We start from the raw sequence: 22315 nt of genomic DNA on the forward strand, positions 1-22315 counted from the left end.
TATTAAGAACCGTGCAACTTTTTCATGATGTCCCTCAGGGATTCAAAGGTGTCTCCCAATGACAGATATTTTCTTGACTATTTTAGATAACTCCTGCTTTAGTGACCTCCATGTGTGTGATAACATTTGCGGCAATTTGAGTGCGCCTGGGACTGCTACACTCCTCAGTTGGTAAACTGAGGTCAAAAGTATCTTTTTCCTGATTCTCTGTATTTTTGTTTTGCTGACATTACTCCAATCGTTGGGGTTCTGGAATGAAAATGCTGGAAATTTTCAACAGGTCAGGCAGCAACTCTGGGTGGAATTTTCAGATATTTTCTTGGAGCGTCAGGCACTGACTGAAGCCCGGCGTGTATCTCACCAGTTGCACGGCCAGGTTTTTCGTCCAGGTCTTGAGCCACGCTGGAAAAACAACATTCAGGAGGTGTGGTCAACATCGTCGTTGTGGCGGGGCGGCGCCTGACCGAGGACACGAGGCGGTTTCGACAGAGACCGGAGCACCCACAATACAGGGCGCCCCATCAGCGCAGAATATAAACCCACCAGGCCTCCATGGACACGGGACCCGCCCCCCCCCCCCCACCCACCGCCCCCCGCTCACCCCTCCTCACTCCCCCCCTTCCCCCCCCCTCCACCCCCTCACCAGCATCAGCATCGGGGTCTCACCCATATCTGCACCAGAGTTCTCATTCCCCCTCCCCGCTCCAACACAAGCATCAGCAATAGAGGCTCCTCCCCTCCCCCAACAAGCCCCAATGGGGCAACCCAGGCGGTTCGCCCCGGTCACTGCCCCTGGCTGAGGTTGGCACTGCCAGTGGCAGGGTACTGCCCGGGCATGTCCCTCTCCCTCCAGGGGCCAAGCATAGCCTTTGCGACCTTGCGCGGGGGGGGGGGACCCCTCAACTGATTTACATCTTTAAAAACCTGTTGGAAACCCCGTCCAGTGACGCCATGTCGACAGGGTACGAATATCCCGTGAGGGGGGATAATGTGGCGGGGGGATTCAGTAATTGCAATAAAATGTATTAAAATATATTTAAATGAGGTCTCCCCCCCTCTTCTGGGCATGAACCTCAGTACATCACTGGCGAGATTTGCGGAAAATCGGAAATCACGATCGCATGGGGGGGGTGGGGGGTGGGGTGGCGGGGGGTGGGGGTTGGGGGGGGTGGGGGGGATCGTGTTTTCCGATTCCCGTGGGATTTTCCGCCCGGAACCCCATTCTCGCTGACGGCTAACACGGGTTGAAAATTGCCCCCGTGTTTCTCGAATCCATTGACATAATGCTGCTGGTACACATTTTCCCATTATTAGCCATTTGAAACCAAAAGAAACCCAATTAAACTCATGTGTGTGGTTTGACGTCTCACCTTGAGAGAGTCCTGAAAATAAATCTCCGATCCTGAATAATGCATCACTTCATGCATCACAATCCTGTACCTGATTAGAAATCAACTGCATCAAATAGTCGCTTTCCCTCACATTATAATTGCACTTCTGTTAGGGTGTGTTTTCATTTATTAAGTCATTCAATTTATTTGAAAATAATTCAGAGGTTAATGGCACAAACGCACCAAAATCTCTAAAGGTCCAACTGTGGTAGTTTTACCGAACAAAAGTTCAATTTTAAAATAATCAGCCGCCCTGTATGTTGACAACTCGAAACAAAGTGACTGCGTTTCTTTACGATCAGCTCTGATTTTTCCACTGTCACACAAAAGCTCTCATCCACTGAAATGCTTGGAAAAAGCCATGAACCTAACAGCTTCAGTGCCTTTCTCGAGGTGAAAACAGCATCATAAGCTCTTATCAAGAAGCTGCACATTACTTATTTAAATCACACTGACTCAAATGTTGGTCGACTCACCTTAAAAATCAAATCCTTCTTCCCATAGCGTAGCTCCTTCAGCTGTGACTGGATTCTTTTGGACTGCAGAAGCAAGATAAGAAAGGATGGAAAATATCAGCTCTAATTTAAATGCCTGAAAATACCTTTGGCTCATTCAAGCATGCCTGTCAAATCATTACGAATTGAACATACCTCCTCTGCATGAATGCCACACCACTTGTTCCCAGACAGAAGTTTGTTTTTCAGACTTTTATTCTGTGTGAGAGAATTGTTTCATTATTTAAAATGCCTTGAATTATTAAAGTAACCAAGTAAGGTAAACATTTCAGCATCCCTATGCATGGCTTATGCTATGCATCATGTATTTTATAAATGAGGCAGAAACTTATGGTTATTTTATTAAAACGTGCTTTAAAGTTTTGGAGGCATAACTGTCCCTGATTTTTTTTTTACATTTCTGCTGGAGAAAGTCATGTTTTATTAATTTGATTGATTACCCCGCGGGTGTCTTTGCTGTCAATACTCATCTCTTTTAAGTATTTCCAACTCCACCGCGTCCTCACCATACTAAGCAAATGAACGATTCGGAACAGTTCAACTTTGAACGATTTTTCTACAGGACTGCCAAAGAGAAATGTGGCGCTTCCCATCTGTATGGATTCTAACACGACAACAAATTTAAACTGACGAGGGAAAAGAATGAACCATTTTGATTCGCCTTAAGCAGCGTATGGGACAGGGGATCTTTATGACAGAACGAGAAGTCCGCACTGAATGATATTAATTCAATGAATTTTTTTAAACCATATCGTGACTAATGTCACTGCATAGAATCATAGGATTTACAGTGCAGAAGGAGGCCATTCGGTCCATCGAGCCTGCACCAGCTCTTGGAAAGAGCACCTTACCTAAGCCCACGCCTCCACCCTATCCCCACACCTCCACCCTATCCCCATAACCCCACCTAACCTTTTTTGGACACGAGGGCCAATTTAGCATAGTCAATCCACCTAACTTGCATACCTATGGACTGTGAGAGGAAACCGCAGCACCCGGAGGAAACCCACGCAGACACAAGGAGAACGTGCAGACTTCGCACAGACAGTGACCCAAACCGGGAATTGAACCTGGGACCCTGGAGCTGTGAAGCAACTGTGCTAACCACTGTGCAACTGTGCCTGCTCCATGTTTAGTTACATTTTCCAGTTCCCGATTTTGGGTGGCTAGCTCCAGACAGCCTGATCGGAATTCAGTGGTATTGTAAGGGCATTCAAAGTCACTTGCTCTGATGTTTCGCATATTCTCCTCGTGCACAATCATATTGCTGTTGTGCAGATCTACTTTTCTGAATGCGTGCTTCCAACTTGGAACGTTGCTGACTGAGAAAGTACATCAGGACTTTGGGCGTGCGGTCAGCATGGTTTACTTCCCTTTAAAGAACACATTGCAGCAATTTACGATGAATATTCTAATAATGCTCCTGGTGGGAGGCTGCATTTTGTTGAATGGATGTGAAACCTCCCATCTCTAATTCCGATTGTGCTGCAGGATCTACAGCGCGCAGTTAAACAGGTGGGTGATATCTCACGTTTAATGTACAATCATCAGGCTGTCATTTCCAATCAAGCAGAGTTCCCTCAGTGGGGCACTGGACAGTCAGTCTGGATCATTCAACTCGCTTGCTTCAACTATATCGCATGTGGTTAAATAGGGTCCTGCGTAAAAGCAACTATCAGGCTCCTTATCGCACTGTTCTTGACCCTGTTCATATCCTAATCAGGCATGGAGACTGTCCCTTGAATTTAAGGAATACTGGCTAATACTGCATTTACAAGCAAGTGAATTAAAAGCGCCACTAGGATTATAAATTTTGAATACAGCCACATTTGATTGCAGGGTTCGGCTCACTCTAAGTATTTTGGCTCTGTGACAGGAAGCATGATCCTTTCCGGAATATTCTCCACTTGCCTAGATAAGTGCTGCTCCAAGAACATGCAAGAACAAAGAACAATACCAGTAAGAAGTCTGACAACACCAGGTTAAAGTCCAACAGGTTAGTTTCAAACACTAGCTTTCGGAGCGCTGCTCCTTCCTCAGGCGTATCATTCACCTGAGGAAGGAGCAGTGCTCCGAAAGCTAGTGTTTGAAACTCACCACCCTCTGCGTAAAAAACAGCCCCGCCCATCTCCTCTAAACTTTGCCCCATGGACCTTGAACCTATGCCCCCTGTGACTGACCCCTCCACCCTGCCCATCCACTCTATCCATGTCCCTCATAATCTTGACGGCCTCTATCAGGTCACCCCTCAACTTCCGTCGTTCTAATGAAAACAGTCCAAGTCTATTCAGCCTCTCCGCATAGCTAACAACCTCCAGACCAGGCAACATCCTGATGAACCTCCTCTGAACCCTCTCCAAAGCCTCCACAGCCTTCTGGTAGTGAGGCGACGGACATTGTGCGCAATATTGTGCGCAACCTTACCAAGGCTCTATACAACTGTAGTATGACTTGCCAATTTTTATACTCGATGCCATGTCCAATGAAGGCAAGCATTCCGTAAGTTTTTTTGACTACCTTGTCCACTTGTGTTGCGACTTTCAAAGATCTGTGGACGTGCACGCCCAGATCGCTCTGACTTTCTATATTCCAAAGATTATATCTGAAGACCATTCAGTACAAAGCAGCCCGCTTGATCGGAATCCCATCCACTATGTTAAACATTCACTCCCTCCACCACCTCCACACATGGCAGTAATGTGCATCATCTACGTGATGCACTGCAGCACTTGCTAAAAATCCTTCGACAACAACTTCCAGACATGCAACTTCTTTCACCTCGAAGGGCAAGGGCACCAGATGCAAGGGAACCCTACCACCTGCAGTTCCCCTCCAAGTCACACACCATCCCAACTCGGAAATAGGTCTCCAGTACCCTTCACTGTCACTGGGTCAAAATCCTGATACTTTATGCTGAACAGCACTGTGGGTGGATTGAAGCAGTTCAAGAAGGTGACACACCACCGCGTTCTCAGGGGCAATTAGGGGTAGGTAATAAATGTTGGCCTTTCCAGTGGCACCCACATCCCAAGAACATGTAGAAAGAATGTGGAGGGGGCCAGCAGCAGAAGCTCCCAGCTTGCGCATCCCTCCACTTATTTTAATTCCCTTTATCTTATGTAACTGGAATTGTCACGGTAAGTTGAATCCAGTTATTGTGAGATGTAATCTTGATGAATTAGTCCTGCTCAGGTGGCTGGTGGCCACCTGGTTCGTGAGCGGTTTGGTCATAAAGAGGTGATTTGACGAGGAATAGTCGGAGCATATTTGATTAGACTGTGCATCTGTATTTGATCATGTATTTAACACAGCAATAAAGCATGGAGAGGAACAGCTCAACATTTTGCCAAAGAAACACCCGACAGCACCAGCGAATATTCTGAAAATTTCATGAGATGTAATAATTATTCAGTTCTTAAATATGGTTGCCAACAAGAATATTGTTACACAATATTATAAATAGATTAAAAATTGGCAGAGTAGGGAGGAAGTCAGTGAGGTGTTGGATCCTGCTTATGATAACCGATGGATGCATCAAAAGAGTAAGCTGATTAAACTTCCACGGCAATCATCATTGACAAGGGGAAAATTAATTGGGAAGAAAAGCTTCAGGGAACAGGAGCCTAGTGGCAAAGTTACTGGTTTAGTAATCGTGAGGTCTTGACTGATGATCGGGCGACATAAGCTGCACGGTGGCACAGTGGTTAGCTCTGTTACTTCACAGCGCCAGGGTCCTATGTTCGATCCCCGGCTTGGGTCACTGTCTGTGCGGAGTCTGCACGTTCTCCCCGTGTCTGCGTGGGTTTCCTCCGGGTGCTCCGGTTTCCTCCCACAAGTCCCAAAAGACGTGCTGTTAGGTAATTTGGACATTCTGAATTCTCCCTCCGTGTACCCAAACAGACACCGGAATGTGGCGACGAGGGGCTTTTCATTGCTGGTGACAATGAAGATTACTTACTTTCCGTGAGTTGAGAACACACTCGTGGCACTCGGGGAATTTCAATTCAGTTCAATACAAAGCCATTCTCAGTAATAATGGCCATGAAAATACTGGATTGTCATCTGGTTCACAATGCCCTTTCAGGAAGGGGATCTGTCACCCTCACGTGGTCTGGTCTACACGTGACAACAGCAATGTGGTTGATTCTTAACTGCCCTTTGAAATGGCCGAGCAAGAAAGCTCCTCAGTTGAGGATGATTAGGAATGGACAGTAAATGTTGATCTTGCAAGTAATGCCCACACAAATTAATTGAGAAGAAAGCGGACGCCTGTAAATCATGCACACAGCTGAGGTATAATTGCTAATAAGTTTAAGACTTTAATACCAACTAATTAAAATGTATTGCCGATTAGTAGGAGTAGACTAAGTGCTGATTTTGTAGATTAGCGCTATATAAATAGGAACAAATTTATGGTCACCGTAGAGTCATATCTGGGCTCCTGTTCACAGACAGAAAAGCAAAATGCTGCAGTTGATGGACTTCTGAGACAAAACAGATGTTTGAAATATTGGGCACGATCCACCGGTTCTTCATGCTGGCGAGATATTCCGGTCCCACGCCGGCGCACGGGTTTCACAGCGATAGGGGGTGCAGTCACCGGGAAACTCCATTGACCAGGGGGGGGGGGGGGGTCGGTAAATCCCGCCATTTTGAAAGTGTACGACCATCTGGGTTTGGAGACACTCTGGTAGATTAGGTCAATGGTTTGAGGAACTCGCGGCCCCACTCTGCATTGGAATCTGAGGGTGGGATTCTCCGACCCCCCGCCGGGTCGGAGAATAGCCGGGGGCCACCGTGAATCCCGCCCCTGCCGGCTGCCGAACTCTCCGGCGTCGGGGTTTTGGGGGGGGGGGGGCGGGAATCGCGCCGCGCCGATCGGCGGCTGCTGGCAGCGAGCACCCCGGCGATTCTCCGGCCCCCGATGGGCCTTGTGGCCGCCATTTACGGCCAGTCCCACCGGCGTATATTACACCAGGTATTTGCCGGCGGGACCTGGCTGCGCGGGCGGCCTCCGGTGTCCTTGGGGGGGCGCGGGGGAATCTGGCCCCGGGACATGCACCCACGGTGGCCTGGCCCGTGATCGGGGCCCACCGATCTGCGGGCGGGCCTGTGCCGTGGGGGCACTCTATTCTTCTGCATCAGCCGCTGTGGTCCTCCGCGATGGCCGACACGGAGATGAAACCCCCCCCCTGCGCATGCGCAGGGATGACGGCAGCACACGCTGGCGCTCCCGTGCATGCGCCAACTCGCGCCAGCCGGCGGAGGCGCTTCGGCGGCAGTTGGCATGGCGGCAAGCCCCTTCCCCGCCGGCTGGCGGGGCGCCAACCACTCCGGCGCTGGCCTAGCCCCTGAAGGTGCGGAGGATTCAACATCTTTGGGGCGGCCCGACGCAGGAGTGGTAACTGAGGTAGAAAATGTGAAAAGATGAGTTCAGGGCTGTTGACAGGAATTCTTCACACATAGAATGATTTTTACTTTGAGCAGATTTACAAGCGCCATGAAAACAAAAGCTCTGAGGCGCTTCAAATTGTGATAAGATACTGTAATGTGAGATAATAGGTTCCAATACACATTTGGCTGAATGACCATCCTCGTCTATAGTCATTTAAGTGTCCACTGTGATTCTCCCTGGATCATTTCTGTTAAACTTGTATCAATAAAAGTCTGATACAGATGTGCTGTGGTACGGCCGCAGGGTCCAACACTGACATCCTTTCATTGAATCACAAATGATTTGTTTTTCCTTTATTCTTATTTCCTTCATTCTTTCATGGAGGGGGTTGGTTTAGCTCACTAGGCTGAACAGCTGTTTTGCGATGCAGAGCGAGGCCAGCAGCGAGAGTTCCATTCCCGTACCGGCGGAGATTAATCGTGAAGGCCCCTCCTTCTCAACCCTGCCCCTTCGCCTGAGGTGTGGTGACCCTCAGGTTAAATCACCACCAGTCAGCTCACCCCCTCAAGGATTAATGGGCATGCATCTTTAAGTCAAGCAGCACAAAGAATGAGGAATTACAGGAGAGAGCACTGTGTTAGTCTCGGCTAGATTGAACAGAAGCTTCAGACTTTTCAGCACCCAAGAGAGAGATAGGGTGGGGCTCGGTTTGATTGATTGGCTGGTGGTCAATAAATTGGCCAAATGGCTGTATTCTGCCCGGTAACAGATCCTGTCTCAGTGGAGTGGCTCTCGGAGTGAACTGTTGAGTCCTAGAAGCAGAAAGACAAGGACGTGCACTCTTTCCCTCTCCAGAAAGTCTGTGAGTGCTGTATTCCTGAAGCTGCCGAGAACCTGAATGAATGAACCTACAGGAAAACTATTACACAAAAGACCAGGACACTCTCTGTCTCTTTTTCTCTGCAGAAAGGCTGTGAGTGCTGTATTGCTGAACCTACAGAGATCTGAAGGAATGTACAGTAAAAACACAAACTGAAATCAAAGTTTGAAGAGGAGAAAGGTGCTAGAAACACCCCTCTGAAACAAAGTCCCTTTTTGCCTTTTACCTTGTTTTTTTTATCCATTTCTCCCCCTTGTGTTTGTCTGTCTTGTGTGTGTGTGTGTGTGTGTGTGTACCGAGGATGGGGGTGGGGGGAAGTAAGTTAAAGTGGCGAATTAGGAATTAGATAATAGTTAACCAATTGTATTTGCTCACACTTCGTTATAGTTCTTGTTATAAATAAACAGTAATTGTGCTTAAATTAAAAAACCTGGGGAGAATCACCGATGACGCTGAAATCGGGGTCTGCGCCGCTTTCGCCATGTTCCGCCACCTGAGAAGCGGCGTACTCGCAGACTGACCGAGTTCCCGATGGCGCGGGACACGTGTGGTCTCACCTGTCGGGAACTTGGCGTGGCGGCTGCGGACTCAGTCCAGCGCCGCCGCAGTCGGGGGAGGGCCGATCCGCGGTCCGGGGCACGCAAGCCGGCCGAAAGGGCGGGGGGGGGGGGAAACTATTTTGCAGGCCGGTTCCGCGAGCAACATCTGACACGAAAGCACAGCGCAGCAGGCCGCCACCGTGCACATGCACGGCCACAGACCCGTCAATTCTCCGGGCGTCTCGGCAGCTCGAGCCGGGTGCTCTACGCTACCTTCCTGCTAGCCCCCAGCAAAACGGGGAATCGGTGGCCGTTTTGTGCCAGTTTTCCTGGCATAACCCCCCCCCCCCGTTTTTACGCCGGTGTGGGGACTTAGTATCCAAATCGGAGAATCCAGCCCCTGGTGACAGTAAATGTTGGTCACTTTGGGTATTTTTCTGAGAACTATTGGTTCCTTCACTTGTGTTGCGACTCCGGGTCAAGTGGGGCTGGAATTGACCGCGCCTCTAGCCCAGGGTGGTACAACACTGATATACCGCCACCATTGCCCTGCCAGTAGCCACAGTTGCCGGCGCTCACGTTGGGAGGCAGAAATCCTATCCAGTTTCCTGGGGCCTGCTTCTGCTACCCGTGCAAGATGGGGTAGTCAAGATTCAGGCTTTCCCAGTGGGAGAGCGGGAAGAAGAGGGCTCCATCTGATGCTCTGAACTGCAGGGATCTGGCAGTTCATTTCCCTATTGGCATTTATCTTTTTGCCTCTTCCATCCCTGCCAGTGTCCAGTACAAATTTTATCGTGATCTTGTGAGTTGACTGAAAAGTCAATAACACCTGTGGCCATTTTTGAAAGATTGAACGTCAGCATAGATGAATGGAGTTAGCTTGACTGCATCGCAGCATCAGTCTGATGAGCCACATTACGGAGATGCTTCTTCTCGTGCTGATGAATAGAGCCAGGGAGAAGAAAAAGGCAGTGATATGTTAAGTAAGTTGGATGCAGTGAAACTAGAAACAGGCTTCTGACACAGGAGGTGGTCCAACACGGTTTTATTGAACTTCCTGATTGCTGTACATAGTCTGCTGTGAGTTGACATTCCATCAATCTAACTGATAACCTCCTACTGGCTTGACCAGACTAACTCTCTACCTCATGGTGATAGTGCTCACTGGCTTGTGCACTCTAACTATCTCAGTAGCTGTATCCTGTAGACAGAGGGAGTGTCTTACTGCCCCGTGTGCTTGAGAGTGGTGGTGTCCTGTCTGGTGATTGGTTGTTATGTGTCGTGTGTGTGTTCATTGGTTATTCTGTGTGTCAATCACTGCCTGTCTGCATCTCATTATATACATGAGTGGATATTATGACAGGCAGGAACTTCAGCTCACCAATACCGTGTTGCAAGGCAGGCCAGCAGCACGGTTCAATTCCCGTACCAGCCTCCCCGAACAGGCGCTGGAATGTGGCGACTGGGGGCTTTTCACAGTAACTTCATTGAAGCCGACTTGTGACAATAAGTGATTTTTTTCTTCTTTCTTTCTTTCTAGAAGGTGGAAGAATGAAATCTGCTATTTTTATGCTATGCACAGTATCAGGGAGAACTATAGAGATGGAAAAATGATGTATTCGTGTCTTTTATTGATTATAGCGAGGCATTTGATAAGGTGAGACATAAAGAACTGATGAACATGTTGGAGCCTCCTGACCTCAATTGCAAAGATCTCCAGAGTGATGAAGAAGTCTTTATTGGGAACCGTGAAAGTTAAGAATGAGCGGAGTGATTTTGTGAAGATTAAAAGAAGGGTCAGATAGGTCCACATTTCTCCCCAGATTTATTCACTTTGTACAGTGAAAATATTCAGAGAGAGATTGAAGACCTTCCTGGATTATTAGTTGGAAGTTACAACCTTAAAGATAGAGGACACACCGACGACACCATCCTTATTGCGGACTCTGGAGAGAAACGGCAAAAGATTTTGGCCGGGTTTCTCTGTCCTCACTCCCGCTGGAAGTTAATGGCGTTTGGCTGGGGCGCCAAATTCTCCACAGAAGCCAGGAATCATAAAATACCTACAGCGCAGAAGGAGGCCATTCAGCCCATCTAGTCTGCACTGACCCTCTGAAAGAGCACACCACCCAGGCCTACTCCCCCACCCCATCCCTATAACCTAACCTGCACATCCCTGGATGCTAAGGGACAATTTAGCATGGCCGATCCACCTAACCTGCGCATCTTTGGACTGGGAGGAAACCGGAGGGAACCCACGCAGACACGGGGAGGATGTGCAAGCTCCACACAGACAGTCACCGAAGGTCGGGATTGAACCCGGGTCCCTGGCACTGTGAGGCAGCAGTGCTAACCACTGTGCCACCTCATACTCACTTGCAAAGGAGTGGCAACGGAATGGATCAGGGAATCCGGCCGTTGGCTGGGGTAACGAGCGAATGTGAGAGGGAAGGGCTGAGAATAAATTGTAAGAAATCAAAATCACGAGTGGAATCCAAAAAGAAAATCACACCAGAATGTAAGGTCACAGCAGGGAATGAAAAGATAAAACAGGCAGACATATCTTATTGCCCAGGTAGTATGATAACATTAGACGGAAAGACTGGAAATGAGACACAGAATTGGAACGGCGCATTGCAGAAAAATAAAAAGATTATGATCACCTCAAATGGGTGGCACGGTAGCACAGTGGTTAGCACTGGGGCTTCACAGCGCCAGGGTCCCAGGTTCGATTCCCAGCTTGGGTCACTGTCTGTGCGGAGTCTGCACATTCTCCCCGTGTCTGCATGGGTTTCCTCCGGGTGCTCCGGTTTCCTCCCACAAGTCCCGAAAGACGTGCTGTTAGGTGAATTGGACATTCTGAATTCTCCCTCTGTGTACTCGAACAGGCGCCGGATTGTGGCGACTAGGGGCTTTTCACAGTAACTTAATTTCAGGTAATGTATGCCTACTTGTGACAATAACAAAGATTATTATTATAAAAATTAGCCACGAAAATAAAGCGCAGACTCATGAATACTTCGTCACAGCGATGTTGACCTGCAGAAGCAAGTCTTGGCCAATCAGTGAGGCAATGAAAAGAAGAATTGAAGCTGCAGATTTGTGGCTTTTGAGATGAATAATGGAGACATCTTGGATGGATAAGTCACACCTACCACCGAAGGGGCGCTGGTAAAAGTTGAGACCAAAAGCATTTTGCGGACTGACATCAGGAACAGACAGTTGGAATTTTCTGGGCATGAAATAAGAAATCATGATTTAGAAAGTCCGATATGGATGAAAAATATTGAACATAAAATAGATTGAGGTAGACAAAGAACGGCCTTCCTAATGAATCTTGCAATCTGGATGAATGTATCGCCAACAAAGATGATTCACACCTCTAGAGCAAGATTAACATGGGAGATCCATGGTGGCTAATTTAGGACATGATACTGGGAGACAGCTGGCAAAGGTGTGAGACGATTGAACTCTTCTATCTACGCTCTTAGCAGACAATCTGTCATTACTAATCTGCATTTCCAGTTGGTGTCAATAGAATCTACAAGAGCTTAATTGGTAAATAATAACTAATCAGGTATTTGCTGTGAATTTTGGGAAGAAATTCTACCCAGCGTTAAACCTTCCCAGTACTGCCTGTGCTCTCTGTAGCGCACAAAGACTCACGAGAGACGAATAGAGATGAAGTCGATGAGGCTTTATTAAGCGTGACTTGTTCCCCGCAGTTCAGCAACAGACTGGCCTGCGGGGGAGAACTCCTGGTTCTTATACTCCACCTTCAGGGCGGAGCTAGAGATCAACAGCCAACCAGGACCCGGGATCTGTCAGCCAATGACATCACGGCTTCACAGTCCCACATGACCCCTAATGCATACTACCACATTCACCCCTTGTTAAAAATGAACCCGGCGGGGTGGTGCTTCGCATGGTGGTAGGGGTTTACAAGGCTGGTCCTGGGAGGAAAAAAACTTTTGCATGTCATCACAGTGCCCTACACTGGGCTATGTACAGGGTTTTTTTGTTTTGAACTATTTACAGTATTCGTAAGAGGGAAAAAGGGAAAAAAATTCTCGTTAAAGTCCACAACATTCTAGTGTTACACCGATGCCACAAGTCGGTCGGGCGGTCTGGTCATCCTTGTCGATCGCCTCAGCCCCGGTGGTGGTGGTGCTTGTTCCAGTGTTGTCGTCTCCGGGAGCTTTACGGTTTCTGCTTCAGCTTCACTTCTGGTCGGACCTGGGAGGAGGACCGATCCTCCCGGGGTGGACAAAATGGCCGCCCCATGCGTCGCACAGGGCTGGGGGGTCCCAAGATGGCGGCGCCCCTCCTCCCCTCGTGGTGGCCGGGACCCAAAATGGCGGCGCCTGCGGGTCGCACATGGGGCGCGGGGGGGGGTTGGGGAGCGTTTGAAACGTGCAGGACTCCTTGTTCTCCGGGGACAGCGGTGGCCGGGACCCAAAATGGCTGCGCCTGCGGGTCGTACATGGGGCGCTGGGGGGGTTGGGGAGCGTTAGAAACGCGCAGGACTCCTTCTTCTCCGGGGACAGCGGCGACCTCCCGGGACCGGCACACAGCCGCGAAATGGCCCTTTTTCCCGCAGCTCTTGCAAATCGTTGCGCGGGCCGGGCAGCGCTGCCGGGGGTGTTTCGCCTGGCCGCAGAAATAGCAGCGGGCTCCCCCGGGACGACTTGGCGTCTGAACCGCGCAAGCCTGTGGGGTGGGGGGGGGGTTTGTCGCGACGGGGGTCCACGGAGCCCAAGGGGCCGCCGCGCGGTCGGGGCCGTACGCGCGGGCGTTTCGCGCGGCCACATCTCGTGAGGCTGCAAGGGCCCGTGCCTCTGAGAGTCCTAGCGACTCTTTTTCTAAAAGTCTTTGGCGGATTTGGGGAGAGTTCATACCAGCCACGAATGCATCGTGAATTAACAAGTCCGTGTGTTCAATCACGTTTACCGGCGGGCAGCTGCAGGCCCGTCCCAAAATTAGCAGCGCGGCGTAGAATTTGTCTAGCGATTCTCCGGGACTTTGCCGTCTCGTTGCGAGTTGGTAGCGTGCGTAGATCTGGTTCACTGGGCGAACATAGATGCTCTTTGGTGCTGCGAACGCCGTCTGGAAATCCTCTGCGTCTTCTATGAGAGGGAAAATTTCCGGGCTTACCCTCGAGTGCAGGACCTGTAGTTTCTGGTCTTCTGTGACCCGGCCGGGGGCCATTCGGAGGTATGCTTCGAAACAAGTCTGCCAGTGTTTGAAAACTGCTGCTGAGTTCACTGCGTGGGGGCTGATCCTCAGGCATTCCGGGATGATCCTGAGCTCCATAGTCCTTTAAGCACGCTTAATAAATTGTAGCGCACAAAGACTCACGAGAGACGAATAGAGATGAAGTTGATGAGGCTTTATTAAGCGTGACTTGTTCCCCGCAGTTCAGCAACAGACTGGCCTGCGGGGGAGAACTCCTGGTTCTTATACTCCGCCTTCAGGGCGGAGCTAGAGATCAACAGCCAACCAGGACCCGGGATCTGTCAGCCAATGACATCACGGCTTCACAGTCCCACATGACCCCTAATGCATACTACTACACTCTCCAATACTATGGTATGCAGCTTGGGTTTTGTAGCTAGACTCTTCCACAAGGAGGTATATTGCAATAACTTGATCGAGGGGATTGTAATTTTTAACTGTGCCAAGTCAACTGGATTGAATTGCGAGAGCTTTTACTTTCTGATTATCCAACATCATCATTAGTTGTTCCGATATTAATGGGGAGAGGTGGTGACAGAGCAAACGAGGGGGGGGGTGCCTACCTGGGAAATGCTCTCGATTGCGGAGGCCATGCTGAATTTGACAGCGGGGTCTGATTATCCGTGTTTGTCCTCCTGGTTTCCTGTCCAACAGCTGACAAGATTGGCCAAGCAGGTCATCTACTGGGAGATAGGGCAGCAGCAGAAGGCTGGTCAAGTAGGGAGTGAGGAGCTTATGGAGTACACATGCTCTCCCTGGCCCACTAAATGTATTTAGTCTTGCAGCCGGTTGCTCCCACTTCTCTTTAACTGATGGGTTTCCTCTACCTGAGAATGTTCGCTGTCAGCTGTCAAATTATAATCAGGCTCCCTACTGCCCCGTGGGAACACATTTTCTAATGAAGTGTCGCACCTCTCTAAGTCAGCTCCCTCGCATGACACATGCACAAATGGTGGCCCCTGTGCTTACAGCAAGTTGGGGATGCATTTTACGATTCAAAATGTTTACCCACCTTTCGTAGCGGGGTTAACGTCGTTCCAAGTCGTGTTTTACAACTCCTGACGTGATACGATCTTCGTTCTCTATAATAGCCCTCATGAGACCCATGGGGACACATCGATTGATCTCCTTGTGTGACTCATGGAACACAAGCTCCCCCACTAGTGGCTGGAGGTCCGCCCAGCTAGGATTGTAAATTTGCTCGGGAAATGCCGGCCCGGACTGGGACCGCCACTTCTGGTGGTCCTGACTGAGACCTTTGAGGTGTAAGCCAGGTCGCGGCCTTTACTTCATGCTGACCTCTTAAATGCTGTTTTATTTACCTTTTCAGGCCTCTTGAGCTTTTCTAGTCTCTGAAGCTTCCTGCAGCTATTTCCTCCTCTAAAGAGTTACCCCAGCACAAGGAAATTTGCTGCCGTTTGCCTGACCTCCCAGTGTCAGTTTGTGGTGTAGTCCGTGTTATTCAACAACATAAGTGAAGCTGATCCATGAATGGATGCACACAGTACGTCAGGTTTTAGTTCCCTGTTGTACATCATTTCAGGCCCTGCAGTGTTCCCAAAGGAAACGTTACCTCATTCTGAAAACATCCCTGATAATGCGAGGACAAAAGATAATGATCAACGAGAACATATTTTTCACTCACGGTTAAGATTAACATCTAGGGCAGCATGGTGGCACAGTGGTTAGCACTGCTGCCTAGGGCGCTGAGGACCCAGGTTCGATCTCGGCCCTGGGTCACTGTCCATGTGGAGTTTGCACATTCTCCCCGTGTCTGCGTGGGTTTCACCCCCACAACCCAATGATGTACAGGGAAGGCGGATTGGCCGTGCTAAATTGCCCCTTAATTGGAAAATATAATTGTGTACTCTAAATTTAAAAGAAGAGATTAAAATCCGCATGCTGATGGTTTATTTAAAGAATAGCATCACTAACATGTCTTCCCAGCACTGAAACATACTCCGAGGAAAGACAAGTTGGAAAACCGATACTACAGTATATTGCCTTTAAGAAAATTATCCTGCTGGGTTGCAATTCATTAAAAAGAAATGTGGAATTTGAAAGCTAGCTTCTGTAATGGTGACCATGAATTGTTTTAGAAACCCATCAGGTTCACTAATGCCCTTTAGGGAAGGAAATCTGCCATCCTGACCTGGCCTGGCCTACATGTGGCTTCCGATCCCTCGTATTCTGGTTGACTTTTAACTGCTCACAAGGGGAATTTGGATTGGCAGCAAATGCTGGCCTTGCCAGTAATGCCCCTATCCCATGAAGGAATCAATAAAAACCTCAGACCTTTGCTCGCTTAGAATGCAGGATGAGTCCAGAATACCTGGGTGAGCACAGCCCCAACAACAATCAAGAAACTCGACATCGCCCAGGTCAAAGCAGACCACTGGATTGGCACCCAATCAAAAACGTTCACTCGCTCCAAAATGGCAGTGTGTGCACTATCTACACGATGCAGTGCTGGAACTCACCAAGGCTCCTTAAACAGCACCTTCCAAACCCATGACCACTAACATCGAGCAGGACAAGGACAGCAGACACATGAGAACACCACCATGACTTGGAAATATATCACCATTCCTTCACTGTCGCTGGCTCAAAATCCTGGAATCCACTCCCTACCAGCACTGTGGGTGCACCTACACCACATGGACTAGAGCGGTTTACCACCACTTTCTCATGGGCAATAAGGGCTGGGTAATAAATGCTATCCTAACCAAACACAACCTCATCCTATAAATTAATTTTAAAAGAGAATAAACTCGAGCAGCTGAATGGCTTAATTTTGTTTCTGAATTCTGTCAATGCATAAAATGGACCTTGCACCCGGTGAAATCAAATAACCTTTGCATTATCTCTGTCTCCAAAATGCTTTCTCCTTGTATGATGAGAACATAACAATAATAATGATCTTTTTAGTGTCACTAGTAGGCTTACATTAACACTGCAATGAAGTTACTGAGAAAAGCGCCTCGTCACCACACTCTGGCACCTTTCGGGTACACAGAGGGAGAATTCAGAATGTCCAATTCACCTAACAACATGTCTTACGGGACTAGTGGGAGGAAACCGGAGCACCCGGAGGAAACCCACGCAGACACGGGGAGAAGGTGCAGACTCCGCATAGACAGTGACCCAAGCCGGGAATCGAACCCGGGTCCCTGGCTCTGTGAAGGAACAGTGCTAACCACTGTGCTACTATGACATAGGAAGTATAAACGTGGTAAGCCAACTTATTTTGTCCTGACTTTCACTTCTTCCATAAAATATAATGCAGGCACAAAATTACAATGAAACATCCATGCAGCTCATAAACATAACCCGTGAAAGAATCAAAAAGTTACTGCTCTCCCTCTGAAAGTATTATCTATGATGTATTGAGCAGATGGCAAAATGTTCCTCTTAGCATTCAAAAGGCACATTTTGCAGAAGGTTTCTTCAATATTTCTGGCATGCCAATTACAAGAAAACAGTTGAATCGCTCTATAACAACGATGCCAGCTATTATCAACCATGCTTAACATTACATTTCTGTTATTATTGAAGATAATTTAAGAACCTGGTAGTTGCATTCAAATCCAGTCAAGACCGATATGATGATTTCCTACTCTCTCTAATAACTCACTGTTTCTAATAACTGAGTGAAAATAATTTGGATAATTTCAACCCTCCTGCACATGCAAAGGCCAATGTTTACCGAAACGAAAAGAGATTCCACTCCCTCAGTGGAGTGTGGCCATAGGAAGAGCAACATGCAAGTCAATGCCTGGTGCCTCTGCAACATCATGATGTCTTGATTCTGCAGCAGTCTGGGGTAGCAACTATATTTGAGCCACCACAGCGAAAAGGGTCGCTACTGGGTGTCACAGGCTTCTCTATCATCTGCACAGCTTATGCAACCTGTCCAGCATGAAAACAGCAAAAGCCATGCTGCCACGTGAAATATGATACAGCCGACCATTGGAGTGCTGCAATAAGTCTGCTCCTGGCCATGGCCTCAATGTTCATCCCACTAATTTTTGCTTTCATTAATTTATGGGATGTGGGTGTCACCGGTCGGGCCTGGATTTATTGTCCATCCCTGACTGCCCTTAAATGAGTGGCGTTTCAGAGTATCTGGAGTCACGTGTGGGCCAGACCAGGTAAGGATGGCAGACTTCCTTCCCTCAAGGACATTAGCGAACCAGATGAGTTTTTTGGGACAATCAACAATGATTTCATGGTCATCGTTGGACTTTAAATTCCACATGTTTTTGAAAATTCAAATTTCTCTGATCTGCCACACTGGGATCTGACCCCAAGTCCCCAGAGGATTATTCTGGGTCCCTGGATTACAAGGCCAATGACAATGCTACTACGTCACCAACTTTCAGGAAAGAGGAAGGTGTATCAGTGAGAGCCTGTTTGGCTCATGTAAGTTGCCATGCTTGAGAATTGTAGTAGCGTGTGAGGGTGCAGTGGAACACGTGGATGCAGGGTACGAGTTCTGATCGATATAAATTGTTGGTTGCTGGGTAATTAGCATGGGTTGAAGGGAGCATGAGGTGGGCGTGTGATCTGCATTGTGATGAACAAGTGGGGGTGACTGATGCACCGTAATCCTCACACTTGCTTTCGGATGCAATCAGAATTAGCTACCTCTGAATGGAAGATAGTGAATAATAAATTCAACAAAGAATTCAGAAGAAACTGCTCTATTCAGAGGTTTGTTAGAAGGTAAAGGTAAAGAAAAAGGGCCTGCATTTATATAGCGCCTTTCACGATGTCTCAAAGTGCTCCCCAATCAACAGAGTACTTTTTGAAGTGCACGCCCTGATTGTAGGAATAGGTGAGGTGATTAGCATTGATACATACATGGAAAAGGAATAAATAAAAGGCTATGTTGATTAGGTGAGAGGAGGTAAGTTGGATGGAGATTTGGATGGAGAATTAACACCAGTATAAAGCTGTTGAGCTTATTTCTATTATAAATTCAATGTAATACTTTCGGCCAATGTCACAGGTTTACGGGAGCTGATTAGAGATAGCCGCTCTATGATAACACTGCCTGGTCATTCCTCTGAGCCTGCCATCCTGGACCCATGGATCACAAGGAGCCATTGACGATATCATAGAATCCCTACAGTGCAGAAGGAGGCCATTCAGCCCACTGAGTCTGCATCGGCCCTCTGAAAGAGCACCCTACCTAGACCCACTCTCCCACCCTATCCCCATAACCCCACCTAACCTGCACAACGTTAGACACTAAGGGCAATTTACCATGGCCAATCAACCTAACCTGCACATCTTTGGACTGTGCGAGGAAACCGGAGCACCCGGAGGAAACCCACGCAGACAAGGGGAGAAAATGCAAACTCCACACAGACTCCACACAGACAGTCACCCGAGGTTCGAATTGAACCCGTGTCCCTGGTGCTGTGAGGCAGCAGTACTAACCTCTGTGCTATCGTGCTGCCCATTATTGTCTGTCCAGAGGTGCCGAAAATGTGTTTCCGAAAGAGATACTCTCTTCATTTGACCCCAAGGCTGCTGGAGCAGCAAGTCTGAACATTTATAAAATAATCTCTCTGTTCTTAGAATCTATGACACTGGGTGCTTCATTATGGATGTTATGGGAATCAGTCCATGGTCAATGGTAAACTGCACTGCAGACAACAATTCACCCGATGGCTGTTGTGCAAACCTAATTAATACCCTCCTCCATACTTCATGAGATCCTGCCAAGTATTTTTGCACAGACACTGTTGACTCATATAGTCTAATCTGCTCACCAATCTCCCTTCATAAAGAAAGACAGACTTGAATATGTATTGCAACTTTCGTGACCTCTGGATAACACAAAACATTTTGTTGACAATGAAGTTCCATTCGAAGTGCTGTAATGCAGAAATCATCACAAGCAATTTATGCACAGCAAGCTCTCGCAAACAGCATTACGATAATGGTCAGGCAGTCTGTTTTAGTGATTGAGGGATAAACATCAGTCGAGACTCCAGGAATAACTTCCCTGTTCTCCTGCGAAGCGATGCCATGATTTTTCTTTTCTTCAACATCCCCTTGAAAGACTGAAGCTAATCCAGATCTTTTGTGCTCACGTCTTTGGAGTGAGGACACCAACCCACAACATTCTAACTCAGAGACGAAGAGTTCCCACTTCCGCAAAGTAGTGGTGGAGGCAGAAATCCTTCCAAGCGGAAGATTTTAATTCCCCCACTGCCGCCAACATTTCATTATCAATGCACAATAATTCTTACAGTGCTACCTCCTCAATCTCACTGTTTAAAAGGATGAGTAATGGATATGGAATGGATACTAAATGCTTAAAACCTTTTAAATGGGAATGAAGAAATAAAAAGATAAAGCTTGCGTTTGCTACCGCAGGACATCCCAAAGCATCTTCGACCCAATGGGGCACTCTTGAATGTGATATTGTTTCAGTATTATAGGGAAGAGCTAAAACTTACAGGCTGAGGTTTGGAAATCCATAAAAGTGAAGGGCAAGTTGATAAAACCAGAAAGGAAAGTCGAACTGATGTGAGATCCCATAGATTCAGGGGTTTAGCCACCTTTTTGATGCAGTTAACAGCTCTTGGCCTCGTAACTACATTCCCTGCTCTATTGGTCAGGCCATTGTGGGAGTTATAAGACCATAAGACTTGGGAGCATTCGGCCCATCAAGTCTGCTCCGCCATTCGATCTTGGCTGAGATGTTTCTCATCCACATTCTCCTGCCTTCTCCCCATAACCCCTGATCACCTTTTTAATCAAGAACCTATCTGTCTCTGTCTTAAAGACACTCAGCGACTTGGCCTCCACAGCCTTCTGCGGCAAAGTGTTCCACAGATTCACCACCCTCTGGCTGAAGAAATTCCTCCTCATCTCTGTACAATATGCACCTGGTAACTATCAAGGGTTACCAAACAGATGTTAATTCTTACGAATAACACAGACAACTGTTGCTGGGTCTATATTCATGAGAGCATGAATGTAAAGCCTTTTTTCATCCACTTCTGTCTGCTGAAGGACATGTTCGATCAACCTTCTGTGCTCTTCTACATTTCTATTCTCTTTCAGCAGGCATCTGCTGTAAGCTTCTAAATAACAATCTGAATAATGAGGTAATCTTACAAAATTACATCCTTAGCATGTATTCTCATTTATTAACCACATGTACAGGAACTTAGATTCCTATGATTTCCATCCATTCATTTAATGAATGGAAAAGCATGGAGAGCTCACACTAGAGTTCAAGCTATTGGCTCCTGGCAGGTGAGACACAGGGGTAAAAATCCCAGTGCCGGCCACCGTGGGAATCGTCATGGGCGGGACGGACAATTTGATGGACCGTCAAAAGGTCCGTTGACCTCAGGTGGGAATTTCAGGTCTTGGCACCGGAAAATGCCACCCTTACAACTCTGGAAACACAGTTAATAAAAATCACCCCGATGTTCTGCTGTACGTATGTCTCCTCCTAACACCCTTGACGAATTTGAGGGTCGCTGAGCCACAGCGTAAGGTGCAGAGCAAGGAAGCAAGCCCAAGTATACCATAGCTGGAACGGGGATTGAACTCCATACTGTTGCCGTCACTCTGAACCACATGCTCACCGTCGAGCCACCTGCTATACTTACTCCTCTCTTCAAATATTTATTCTGGACCTGACAGATTAATGATCTAGATCTTTGTGGGCAGGGGACAATCTCAGAGTTTGCGGACGATGCAAAACCTGGAAGCATTGTAAACCGTGAGGAGGACAGTATGGAGCTTCAAAAGGACATAGGAAAATTGTTGGAGTGGGCATGTAGGTGGCAGATGGATTTCAATGCAGAGAAGTGCGAGGCAATCCATTTTGGTTGGAAGAACTTTGAAAGATGGTTTAAAATGAGGGGTATAATTTTAAAGGGGGTGCAGGTGCCAAGGGACCTGGGCGTATATGTGTGTAATGTCATTAAAACTGTCAGGACAGCTTGAGAGAGCAGTTAATAAAGCTTATACAATTGTTATGGGCCAGGGTTTAGAAAATACCAAAGTATATTATGGGGTTCACCTGACCTATCACAGTTTATTGAATTTGGCTGGGATGAGCACAAGAGCCTGCCTTTCCGGTGTTAGTCAACAGAGCTCTTAAGTGCTGTTAATCAAAAAACAAGCTTTATTCTACCAATTTAGTAAACATTTGTATAAACACACAAAGTAAGAATTTTTATCAACTACAAACATAAAGACCCCACACAGCTACAGTAATCTATGTATAACCCTTAATGAATTCCCCCTTAACTGTTCCAATTCAATAACAAAATCCAAGTAAAATCAGAAACCCCTTTTCAAAGGTGTGGCTCAGTACACGGCCT

At 47.7% G+C, this 22315-nt stretch overlaps 1 protein-coding gene across 7 annotated transcripts in view; it reads right to left on the reverse strand.

Annotated features, from left to right (window-relative positions):
- LOC140384715 (leucine zipper protein 2-like) overlaps window positions 1–22315 on the reverse strand; it is a 440867-nt gene that overhangs the window by 172055 nt on the left and 246497 nt on the right. For all 7 annotated transcript variants that reach the window (XM_072466669.1, XM_072466665.1, XM_072466667.1 and 4 more), the window contains exons 6-7: window positions 2042–2104; window positions 1868–1930 (exon numbers count right to left, since the gene is read on the reverse strand). In XM_072466669.1, coding sequence (XP_072322770.1) covers window positions 1868–1930; window positions 2042–2104 — 126 coding nt within the window. The remainder of the gene's footprint in view (window positions 1–1867; window positions 1931–2041; window positions 2105–22315) is intronic.

This window comes from Scyliorhinus torazame, chromosome 10 (assembly GCF_047496885.1).
Source record: "Scyliorhinus torazame isolate Kashiwa2021f chromosome 10, sScyTor2.1, whole genome shotgun sequence".
Taxonomy (NCBI): Eukaryota; Metazoa; Chordata; class Chondrichthyes; order Carcharhiniformes; family Scyliorhinidae; genus Scyliorhinus; species Scyliorhinus torazame.